The 11,766-nt window shown below is 56.7% G+C and overlaps 2 protein-coding genes and 1 long non-coding RNA gene across 3 annotated transcripts in view; 1 reads left to right on the top strand and 2 right to left on the bottom strand.

Moving 5' to 3' along the window:
- Positions 1-8: 8 nt before the first annotated feature.
- Positions 9-2,756, bottom strand: RSAD1 (radical S-adenosyl methionine domain containing 1). The gene is given in 12 exon segments (XM_039562249.1): positions 9-200; positions 276-379; positions 747-801; positions 872-1,019; positions 1,106-1,169; positions 1,254-1,313; positions 1,315-1,350; positions 1,352-1,621; positions 1,694-1,898; positions 1,978-2,111; positions 2,554-2,652; positions 2,654-2,756. Coding segments are annotated over 12 exon segments (1,425 nt in total). The 5' UTR covers positions 2,732-2,756; the 3' UTR covers positions 9-28.
- A 78-nt stretch (positions 2,757-2,834) lies between these two features.
- On the top strand, positions 2,835-4,599 carry LOC104694289. Its single transcript, XR_752710.3, has 2 exons — positions 2,835-3,407; positions 4,136-4,599. It is a non-coding gene; the product is annotated as an uncharacterized LOC104694289 (long non-coding RNA).
- A 401-nt stretch (positions 4,600-5,000) lies between these two features.
- The window catches only part of ACSF2 (acyl-CoA synthetase family member 2), a 35,943-nt gene continuing 29,177 nt past the window's right edge, over positions 5,001-11,766 (bottom strand). The window contains exons 11-16 of the mRNA XM_010407476.4: positions 7,573-7,680; positions 7,314-7,465; positions 6,722-6,863; positions 5,531-5,641; positions 5,302-5,370; positions 5,001-5,210 (exon numbers count right to left, since the gene is read on the bottom strand). Of these exons, the coding sequence (XP_010405778.2) occupies positions 5,160-5,210; positions 5,302-5,370; positions 5,531-5,641; positions 6,722-6,863; positions 7,314-7,465; positions 7,573-7,680 (633 nt within the window). The 3' untranslated portion in view covers positions 5,001-5,159. The remainder of the gene's footprint in view (positions 5,211-5,301; positions 5,371-5,530; positions 5,642-6,721; positions 6,864-7,313; positions 7,466-7,572; positions 7,681-11,766) is intronic.

The raw sequence follows: 11,766 nt of genomic DNA, 5'->3' as shown, positions 1-11,766 counted from the left end.
TCAGCCAGCACACTGCTCCTGTGGTTTATTATCCATTGTGGCCGCTTACAGCCCTCGCGTCCCGGCCACCGGCTCGGTCCCCCGCCGGGGTCCCTCTCGGTGGGCGCCGGGCAGCGCCCAGCACCCGCTGCAGCTGCCAGAGCAGGTCGGGCAGCAGCGAGTCCAGCACGGCCAGGCCGGCCCAGGTGCACCGCAGGCCACTGGGGAAGAGGTGGTGGTGAGCCCCGGTGCCCCGGGGAGACCCCCGGTCCTGCCCACGGTTCCTCGGGGCTCACCCGCTGTCCAGGACGAGCCAGCCCTGCTGCTGCAGTGCCCGAGCCTCCCCCGGCGCCCCAAACACGGCCTGCAGGCTGAGCTGGGGGGAGAAGTGCCCCCAGCGCTGTGTGCCCAGGGCGAGAGAAGGATGTTAGTGATGGGGCATCAACATCCCAGTGCCCAAAGGGCTGAAGAGGGGCTTTGGACAAGGGAGTGGAGTGACAGGAAAAGGGAGGAATGGATGGAAAGGGCAGATTTGGATTAGATATTGGGAAGAAATTCTGCTTTGAGAGCGGTGAGGCCCTGACACAGGTTGCCCAGAGAAGTTGTGGATGCCCCATCCCTGGAAATGTTCAAAGCCAGGTTGGACAGGGGTGTCCCTTCCCATGCCAGGGAGTGGAACGAGATGGGCTTTCAGGTCCCACCCAATCCAAACCATTCTGTTGTTAGCATCAGGTCGATGTGGGGTGTCACCACGGGTGGCTCCTAACCTCGTGTGTGACGCCTTCATCCGTGCGCAGTCCCAGGGTGAGCAGCTCCTCCAGCCTGTGGGGGCACGGAGAGCTGTGTGGTAGCACGGACAGGGAGGGGGCATGGGGGGGACCCCAGTACTCACTGCTCCAGCGGGCTCAGCACCGCCCGACTCCTGGTGCCGTGTCCCTGGCTGTGCACCTCCCGCATCCAAGCGACAGGCTCCAGAGTCTGGACACGGGCTTCCCGGCTGCGGCCGCCCTCACCCCGCGGCACAAAGCGCCCATGCGCCCCTGCAGCAGCCAGGGAGTGGGACAACAGAGCTCAGGGGGCACATGGCCACACACTCCCCCCCACTGGTCCCCCATCACCCCCTTACCTGGCCCCACACCGATGTACTGGTCAGCCCGCCAGTATGAGAGGTTGTGGGTGCTGAGGGCGCCCTGGAGGAGAGCCCTGGGGTGAGGGGGGGCTGACCCTGCTGGGGCAGCATGACATAGGGGGACACAGCATCAGGGGCATCCCACCTTCCGTGCAAAATTGGAGACCTCGTAGTGGCGGAAGCCAGCGGCCGCCAGCACAGTGCGGGGCGGTCTGGTACATGTCAGCCAGCACGTCCTGCGGCGGTGGCGGGCAGGGCTCCCCGCCGGACCTGTGCTGCCAGCGCCGTGCCCGGCTCCAGCGTCAGCTGGTACAGGGAGATGTGGTTGTCACAGAGCCCCAGCGCCGCCTCCAGCCGCTGGGCCCAGGCATCCCGGCTCTGTCCCGGCAGCCCAAACAGGAGGTCAATGGAGGTTCGGCCAGGGAAGAGCCCCCGTGCTGCTTCCACAGCCTTCCACGCCTCTGCCGCTGTGTGCTCCCGGCCCAGCATCCTCAGCTCGGAGTCATCCAGAGACTGCAGAGGGAGCATGGTGACAATGGGGTCACGGGGAGCTGTGGGGGCTGCGGCGGGGAGAGCCCCTCTCACCTGGACGCCGATTGAGAGGCGGTTGACCCCGGCTGCCCTGAAGCCGGCGAGGCACGATGTGCTGGTGGAGCTGGGGTTGGCCTCCAGCGTGACTTCGGCACCAGCAGGAAGGTGGGCAGCCACCGCCACGGCCTCCAACACTGCCGCAACAGTGCCAGGGCTGGCCAGGCTGGGGGTGCCCCCGCCGAAGAAGACGGAGCTGACGCTGTAGGGCAGAGGGTGGGAAGCTGCAGGTGGGCACCGAAGGGCCCAGCACGCCCCAAAAGCCCACCCTGTACACCCACCTGTGCACCTGGCTGAGGCGGAGCAGGGTCTCTGCTTCCCGCACCAGGCAGGCGCGCACAGCCGCCTCATCCACCGCGGGCACCACGTACGTGTTGAAGTTGCAGTAGGAGCAGCGCTTGCGGCAGTAGGGCCACTGCGGGCACGGGGAGTGTGGGATGACCATGCCCTCACCCTTCGCCACTCCATTTTGAGGGGAAACAGCGCCAGCCCGGTGCATGGACCCCAGTGCCCCCCACCTGCCCCTCAAGGCACACGACCCACAGGTGTGACCCTTCATGTGCACGGCTCGGGGACCCCCTCAGCTCAGACTAGCCCCATGACATATGCAAGGTTGGGCTCTCCCCCACGTGTGCAAGCCCCGAGGTCCCACATGCACCCACGTGTGTACGAGCCCCAAGGAGCCACATCCACCTTCCACCTGTGCCAGCCCCGTGCCCCTCAAGGTGCGCAAGCCGCGGGGTTCCTCTCCCCACATGTGCAAGCCCCAGGACCCACCTGTGTCCCCACGTGGGCTAACCCCTGACTCCCCGTGCACCCCGCACAAGCCCCGGGGTCCCCCCGGTGTCCCCGCTCACGTGCACGTAGAGCGCGGCCGTGGCGGGGCCGGCCGGTTCTGGGACCGGCTCCGGGGCCGGTTCCGCGGCAGGACCCGGTCCCGGTGCCCCGTCCCGGTGCCCGTCCCGAGCCACCCCTGCCGGGCAGCGCCGCAGCGACAGCCGCCAGCTTCCGCGGCCACTTCCGCGCCGCCGCCATGGGAATGGGACCTGCGGGCCGCGGCACCGGGCGGGCACCGGGCGGGGCCGCCCCCGCTGTGCGCGGGGCCGGGGCGGGGCGCAGGGCCCGGGGGAGGGATCGGAAGCAAAGCTCTTCGGTCTCGATGAGGGCTGTGCGGGGGATGCTCGCTGTGAATGACGGGGGTGCTGGGGTCAATGACCTCCCCCGGGGCCGGGAACACAGGGGTCAGTGTCCTCTCCCGGTGCCGGGGATGCCAGGGCCGGTGTCCTCCCCAGACACACGGCCCCAGTGAGGTTTGCGAGCCGCCCCCGCATCCTTCCCCGGCTGCTCCTCGGGGCTGGGAAGGGTTTTCCAGCGTTTCGGCGGAGGGAGGTGGCCTGTCCCCACACAGGGTTGTGCAAAGCCGCAGCTGACGAACCCCGATGTTAGCAGTTGTCTCTATATAGCCACGGGGAACTCCGAAATGCCCATGACACAGGCTGTGGCTGCAGATTCCTGGGACAGAAACGCGAAGTTCGGCGTAACCCACTCCTGGTGTCACCTTCCCCACTCCGGGGAGTTTCCGAGCAGTCGGCGAGGACTATAAGAGTGGGACTCAGGCGCGGGCAGGGCAGAGGCCATGGAGCGAACCTGGAGCACCACTGCACGCACCGAGACCGCACTATCAGCCAGAAGGACCAGCTTTTCCTCTTCCGTGAGTATTTACAGCCGGGGATGCATCATCCCAGGGGTTGGGAAGGGGCAGGGGGCACCGCGGGAGGTGTCCTGGTTTGCAAGGGCTGGATGTGCTCCGGGGAAGGCATGGGAGGGTAGGGAAAGCTTCCCTGGGACCAGGCTCTGCCAGGGCTCAGACCCATGGATGGTGCTGCCCCACTCTCAGAACAGGAGCAGGAGTGGGGTGGCAGGGACTGTTCCCCCTGTGCTTGCTGTGACCAGGACCCACTGGGTTCCTCAGCAGTGTGTCTGTCCTCACGAGCCAGGGCTGGTGTCACCTTCATTTCTTACTCACTGCCCCCCAGCTACGGTGAGTACATGGGGCACCTGTGGGCAGAGCAGGGGTTGTGCCAGGGCTGGAGGTACTGATCAGGGAGGGGAGGAGAAGCTCTGCTCACTGCAGGCCTGTCCTGCGCCTGGGTTGGTGCTGTGGGAAGCAAAAGAAGGTAAACAGTCCTTCTTCCCTAGACATCAGTCACTGAGGCCCTCTGTGCCCCAAGGTCCCTTGCTACAGCTGCAGGTAACAGTCCTTCCCTCGGGAAGGAAGGTTACAGAGGTAACCAGGGGAGGGAGGAGACCCGAGTGAAATGCGGAAGGATCAGTGCCGACACCAGCCCCACGAGCAATGTGGGAACAGGAGAGGAACTTGCTGAGAAGACACTGTACAGAAAGAGTCTGACACAAGCCATCCATGTTTTTTTCTTTCAGAGAGCAGATGTGGACAGGAGACTTGTCCCCACCGTCTGCTTCCATGGGTAGAGCCCCCAGTCCAGCTGCAAGATGAAGGATTGAGACCTCACTGACGCTCTCCCTCTCTCCCTGTTGCACCCTTTCTCTCTCCCCCCACTGGAGGAAGCCACAGCACAGAGGGGGCCCAGCCTTAGCCCAGCTCAGGAAGGAAGCAGGAGGGAGACAGCAGGAGGTCAGCGAGAGTTGGCAGCAACATTGTCTGCTTTCCAGCTGGGGTGGGACACTTCTGGCAAAGAGGAGCTCTGCTGTCCCTCTTCTCACAGGAGTCTTTCATGGTTGGGAGGTACCAAATAACTCCCGTAAAATGCTGTCCTAGGTACGCTCTGCTTCACGCTGCTAATGGGACAGGAATTTTGGTATTTCTGCAACAGCCTTACTGTCTTGTCCAAAACAACAAAATAAACAAAGCCATGTCTACCTTGGAGAAGGTTTTTCTTGGGAAACACCTGGGGGAGGTGTGGGAACAGAGTGAGCTTTTCCAGCCGGTTTTAGGGAGCCCCAAAGCAAAGTCTCATTCTCTGAACCCCCTGCCCCTCATTTCAAGTTCAGTTGCTCTTAAATGACCCAGGAGTCTCACAACATCCAAGGAGAAAAGGCATCACGTACCCTGGGAAGCCAGGCCAGGGTGTTCAGACTTAAAAATGTCAGTAAAATACCCACCAGCATCTGTTCAACTCCTCTGAAATGGCTGCAGCCAAACTGCTCAGAGACACGCAAAATTTTTAAACCTTCATAAGGTCTTTCAGTAACTGGACAGAATTCCAGAAATAAGCATCCCTTCCTCACACCACAGTATTTCTGTTGGCAAAGACACAAGCCCAACTAGGAAAAAAAGGTGCTCTGTTTTATTGACTAAAAGTGCCATCAGCCTGATGTCAGGGGGGAAAGTCTCCACTGCTTAGACCAAGGCACAGGTGAAAAGCACACTCAGAGCTGACTGAAATGGATGATTCAGCGTGGTTTTTGCTCTGCCTTCCCAAACTCAGAGCTGAAGGTGCTGCTCCATCTGCTCCCTCAACTTGTATTTCTGAATCTGGAATAGAGTGCAGAGAGGAGGGAGAGAGACTCAGAGAGGAGCTGGGACAGAATGCCAGGGTTCCTGCCCTGCCCCAGCCCCCTCTTACCTTGCCTGAGACAGTGAGTGGGTATTGCCTCACAAACACAACGTAACGTGGGATCTTGAAATGGGAGATCTGGGAAGAGAAAAACAAGGGCTACACAACCCGAAAGGAACAGCCTGGCACTGTCAGGGCTGGGTCCCCCAGTGCTCTAAATCCATAGGCTTTCATCCACCAGCCCCCAGCAGCCAACAGGTGTACTGGTCTGGAAGGAAACTGAGGGCTGGGGACCTACCTTCCCTTTGCAGAAAGCTTTGATCTCTTCCTCGGTGCAGTCCTGCCCAGCCCGCAGTCGGATGCAGGCACAGATCTCTTCTCCCATCCTCGAATCCTTCACACCAACCACCTGGTTGGGACAGATGGACGGTGTGAGCCTTGGGGACGTCCCTGTCCTCCCATGGGGTCTGTGCTGGCCCATGGCATGTTCCCTGACCCCATACCACGGGTTGCTGGAGCATTGTGGGTGCAACATGGACCTGTCATCCCTCTGCTTCCAAAAGAATGGGACAAGAGGTTTCACAAACAACAGGAGACTTGGTAGGCTGCCACGAGTGCTTCGGGATCTCCAGATGGAACGGCAGGGGAGGGATGAGGTTGAATTAAAGGATTATTGGAAACCCTTATAATCACAGATCTTAGTGGGCCACTGCCTGTGACACCAGGAAATGGGCTTTCCGAGCCTGAGCCCTCTCCAGAGTTTGCTCCCACTATTCCACAAGACTCCTGCTGCCATTCCCTGCCTTGAACCAGTATTGCAAACTTCTAGAGACACGTCGATCCTTTTGAGTCCAGAGCAGTGACATAAAGCCCTAGAAACCACATAAACAGGGCTGGTTTGCAACCCATCTGCACTGAGACTGTTCCAAGGAGAGATGCTTGCCTGGCACAGGCAGAACTCTGACTAAATAACCAGTTTATTTATGGGGAAACTTGTCTGGCACAAAACCTGGAGAACAATCCCAGCAGACTGGGAGCAGCTGCTTAGTCCTGGAAATCTTTGTTGTCTTGCAAAGGGATGAAACAAAGTCTCACTCCTCATCTCCAGGGACTTGTTGGAAGAGTCTTCCTGGATGTCAGAGTTGAGCAATTATCAGTAAAAACTGTCCTTCCAGACTGCTTTCTGAGTAAGAATTTCAGAGGGAGCTATGAAAGTGGACAGGAAGTTTAAAACTGAAGAATGACAGGCACTTTGCAGACACGCAGCTGGAGCACAAGGGCATTGCCCCAATCCCTATGCCCCATGCCAGGAGCTCTGCCCACCCCTTCCATCCCATGAGCCTCTCCCTCCTCCTTGCTAACCAGTATTACATGGAATTTGATGCTGAAAACAGGGAAAGACAACCAGGTTCCAAGCAGCAATCCCACAAGCTTTATGTGCAGGATTCCCAAAACCAGCTGCTCACCCACCCAATTTCCTCCCACTCACCTGGACCTCCTCAACCTTGGGATGGGTGTGAAGGAACTGCTCAAGTTCTGCTGGATAGATGTTCTCTCCTCCCCGAATAATCATGTCCTTGCAACGCCCTATAATTTTGCAGTAGCCGTGCTCATCCAGGCTCGCGAGGTCCCTGCAATGAGAACACCCTCCTAGTCCTGTCCCAGCTGGGTGGAAGAATGGCTGATGCTCCCACCCAGCCAGGGTGGTATCCAGAGGATAATGGCTGAGATGCCACCTGAACACACGGAAGAGATCAAAGAGCTCCTGTTACAGAAATTGGCAGCATCCACACAAGCACCAGGGTTTAGGGGAGAGGCAGCTCCTGCCTCTGCCCTCTACCCCCACAGTCCCTCCATCCACAAGAGGCCAGTGACAATCCCCCTCTCCAGGGACACTCAGCACCAAGGGCTCTGTGCTAAAAGCAGTTCTGAAGTGTCACAGACAGACCAGAGGGATAAACTGGGACAGTCTTCTCTACTTTGGAAATCCCAGCCAAGCACTCCTATACACACCCATGCATCCCCATCCAGTGTCACCCTGTGGGACAGTCTGGGACGAGTGGGGCTGTTCCCAGACTCACCCTGTCTTATACCACCTCTCAGCAGTGATCACTTCTCTTGTCTTGGCAGGGTCGTTCCAGTAGCCCAGCATGACGCAGTAGCCACGGATCTGAAGCTCCCCGGGAGTGTTCAGAGGCACAGATTGCCCTGTTTCTGGATCCTCAATTTTTGCCTGGAAGAGAAGAAGGGCTTAATTAGACACCAGCACCAGACAGGGAGAATGGAGTGAGGTCTGCTGCTGGCAGAGGACCTGGAGCAGGTGGGGAAGGTCATGGTCACCTCTGTGTGGGGAAAGATGTATCCCACTGTCTCAGTTTTCCGGTCGATGCTGTCACTGGGGAACCCCATGAAGGTGACAGGGCTGTTTTCTGTGGTCCCATAGGCAACCTGCAAACACAGGAAAGGAAATGTGTCTCAAGGGGAAAGAGGACGCCACAGCTCAGGGCATGGGAAAGACAAAGCTGGTCATGACCTCAGGGGAGAGTGGGGTGGGAGGAGGATGTTCTCCCAAGCCACTCAGGTCACAGGAAGCCCTGCTCTCCTGGCTGTGGATGGGGCCCTCCAGACACTTCTGCCAGAGAGTCTTGGAGAAACAGGAGCTAAAGCATCACTGCACCTGCCTGCCATGGCCTTCCTCACCTCCCTCACAGTGCTCCAGACCCCATCACCCACAACACTTGGGGTGTCATGTATTTTTGACACCCCAACTGCTATTTTTGGAGGACTCCAAGGTTCACCATCCTCTTTTTTAACCCCTGCTTCTCCAAGCCCTGTCCTGTTGACTCCACACCATCTCTGCCAGACACTGACTTTGCCTTGGTACCCTTGTAGCCAAGGTGCTGACTTTGCCTTGCATCTCTAACAGCTCAGGGAACACAGGACATCACTTTGGAAAAACCCTGGAGCCAGCAGCAGGCTCCTGTGGGAGACAGTGTGTCCTGCAGCATGGCTGCTTGCTGCAGATCCTTTTGTGCAGACATCAGCCCCCGTAAACCTTGTGAGGGCATCACGAGGCTGCTCAACACTCGGCACAGCTGCCCTTACAGACCCAAAGCCTCACAGCGGGATGAAAGCTCCTTGCTGCTAAACCTCCCTCACAGCTAATCCCGACGGCAGGCTCTGAGCCACCTCAGCTGAAGGTCACTTCTCCTCGGAGGAAAATTCCAGCGCTTTATGCCCAGCTCAGTGGTCTGGCTGAGGCAGCGGGAGCTGCACAGGAGGTGCCCTGGGCAGCTCTGAGCTGCACCAACAGCACCATTGCTGGGATTGCTGCTCCATCTCCAGCTCCTGGGAGCTGTGTTTCAGCAGTGGGAGCTGCTGGAGCACTGCTCTGGTGTCTCTAACCCACTTACAGTAATGTCACCCCAGTAATGTCACCGGTGGCTGCTTTGCCGGGAGAGCACGGCTGTGAAAGTGCTGATGTGGGAAGTATTTCCTTATTTCTCCTCCACTTCTCCAGACTGATCTGTGAGCAGCTCTGACTCACCAAATTGGTCAGTTCCTTCAGAGCAAATGCCCAGGTGTGCCTACATGGTCATGGCTTGGGCATGGTGCTCACCCAGCCCCAGACACCTAAAGTAGGGCTTTGCAAAGGGCTGTGATGAAGCTTCTGAACAAGGATGAAAATATCCTGAATGAGCTGAACACAACACTGGTATAGTGTACAACAGTGGGTAATAACACTGGAGCAGGTGGTGCTTTCTGCTGCTTGGAGCTGCTGGAGGATCTCATGTTGGGCACAGTCTGTCACAACGGCTGATGCTCTTGTTGACTGCACCAGGGTCAGCGTGAATCCAAGATGGAGCCTGCTTTTATCCAGGAATCTGGAGAAGAACTTCTCCAGGATGCTGCAGGGACCATCTGGTGCAAACTGCTCTGCTTGGAGCCTGGCAGCCCCCAAGGAGAGACTGTGAATAGGCTTCTGCTCCCAGACACAAGGACAACATTCCAGCCGGGTGCAAACCCACAGCATCTCATGCTCAGGCTGAATTTCTCTCCCACCCACTAATACGAGTCCTGTGGCTGAATCAAATGACTGACCAGACCCAAATCCAAGACCTTAAACACTTATTAAAAATCCCAGTGCCTTTGTTTTTTTGTTTTACTCTGCTGGATGAATTGCAGTGTTGGTCCCAGGATCCCAGCCAAGCCCTGAGTCAATCCTTGCTGCCTCTCTGGGTCGCTCCAGCAGTTTAATTGGATGCAGGAGCAGGCAGCTCCCTGGCAGGATGATGCTGTGAGTGCCGTGGCTCACCAGGCTACTCCAGATGCCTGGCCCTGTGCCCTGTACCCCAAACACCAGCTATTGCTGCCTTGGCCCCATAAACACCCTCACACCCTCACAAATGGGCTTCCCAACTGGTCCAGAGGGCACCACGGACCCTGGAGGTCTGAACCTCCAGCCCCTCATCTGCTTCCCAATCACTGCCTTCCCCAGCACATCACTCTGTAGCCAGACACCAGGATGTTGCTCCAGATCTTTCCAAGATGTTCCCTCCCTCTTAGGATGGTTTTCCGCAGCTATATTCCCAGGATGGAGGCAAGGGATGGAGCAAACCCTTGTGCCAGCACTGCTGTCCTTCCCAACCCTTATCTGACACGTGGAGCATCCAACATCTCCATTTTCAGCAGCAGATGAAACCACACTTCCACTAAACCCCACACACCAATTTAAACTTGGAGATATCCATGAAGATTCCTAGCTTTCATGACCCAAAGGGACACTTAACATCATTCAGCCTTGTCATCTGGTGTAATTCAGTCCAGAAAACCTCACCCAATAATTTCAGCATCAGCTCCATAATTTCCACTGGAGCTGTATCTGGTGTCAAAGCAGAGCTTTCCAGAGGCACAGATTCCAGCTTGGACCCTTGGCTTCGAGAGGAGCTACATGAATACAAAATATAATTGACAGCAAAGCCTTTTTTTACTGTAGGACCAGAAGTGACCCCCCAACACCCAGATAGTCCTGCCCTCAGTGATGACAAGGACAGCTCCAAAACAAACTGCTGCCTAACTTGCTCCTACCAACAAGAGATTCATTCTTTGTGAATCCTAAGCCTCTGTATAAACCAGGAATAAAAAGAACATCTTAGCAGGACTGTGTTTTTTAAAGCACATTTCCCAAACATTTCCTGCTAGTGCTGTTCAAATACTGGTCACTGTGGAACAGGCAAAACAGCCTGAAGAGGGAAGCGTCTAAAAATTAAAAATAAAGTAAAAACAATCAGACTCCAGTCTCTTTAGTAAACATTTGGGAGGCAGACTGATCTGGTGGGGACAGTGGGGACTCTGAAGACCCTGGGTTTTTCCCAACTGTGCTGCTTATTTACTGCATAACTTGGAACAAGCCACATCAGCCCTCTGCTCCTTGGTTTCCCTCTGCATTCAACAGCAATAAAAACCCAGTGCCCTCCACATTCAACTGCTGCTGAAAGCTGTGATGAAAAGGCTGGGGTTTGTACCACCAGTACCCCAAGTGGGGTTATACTGGGTGGCACTGGAGCAGAAGGTCAGGGCTGCAGGAGGGCATGAGTTGCTTGGAGGACACCCAGCCCTGGTGCTCTGCTCAGGGAGGATCTTCACACCCCTCATCACCAGCCTCTGGTTGTGCCACGCTGGAGGATGATGATAGCAGGGCTTGAACCGCCAAACTGAAGCCTACAGAAACTGAGCTTTGCTGGAGACAATATTGGCCTCAGAAAAAAACCAGCAAATTGACCGTGAAAGAATAGGGATTTTTAGACTTCAAAGAGGGCGTAATGAACAACAGAAAGCAGACTGGCAACCCAAGAGATGTGCTCAGGGACCTCTAAGAGGCCCTTTGAACCCCTCTCAGTGTAACATGCTGCATGGATCTAATTATCCCTAAACCCGTGCCGAGTGTGTCTGTCTCAGATATCTCCACCAGAGTCAACCCCAGCCCTTCCCATCACAGCCAGCTCCAAATCATCTTCAACTGAGCAACAACCTTCCCTCACTCAGCTGCTCCCTGCCAAGATCACCCTAAACTTTTCTGTCCTCTGGGGACATGCGTCTCCTTGCTTTGGAGATATCCCGCTATCCCAAATTGTATTGGAATATTCCTGAACCTTCAGGTCAACTTCGCTGCTGCAAAAAACAACTTCTGATCACATCCAGCCTGTGTCACACCGAGATCTCATTTCCTTCCCCAGCAACAGTACCATCTTTGTGTCAGAAACACCAGGACACAAACAAACAGGTCTTGCAGGACAAATCTCCAAGGGTGGCCACCCTGTTGGCATCTCTCCCCACCAAGAGAGCTGCCAGACAGTCCCAGTTTGGATGAGGCTTAAAAAAGATCCCAAAAATGTTAGGTGCCCAAAGCACCTTCTTTGTGCTGTGGCATGCAATGGCTTTGCCTCAGGAGGAGACCAAAAGGACAAGCCAGTGTGCCCCGGCTGAGACTGCATGGGAATGAATCTCCTGTTATTGCCCAGTGAGGACAAGCTG

This window comes from Corvus cornix, chromosome 18 (genome assembly GCF_000738735.6).
Source record: "Corvus cornix cornix isolate S_Up_H32 chromosome 18, ASM73873v5, whole genome shotgun sequence".
Lineage (NCBI taxonomy): Eukaryota > Metazoa > Chordata > Aves > Passeriformes > Corvidae > Corvus > Corvus cornix.
The sequence above is the reverse complement of the archived record's forward strand: the minus strand, read 5'-3'. Positions and strand labels throughout refer to the sequence as shown.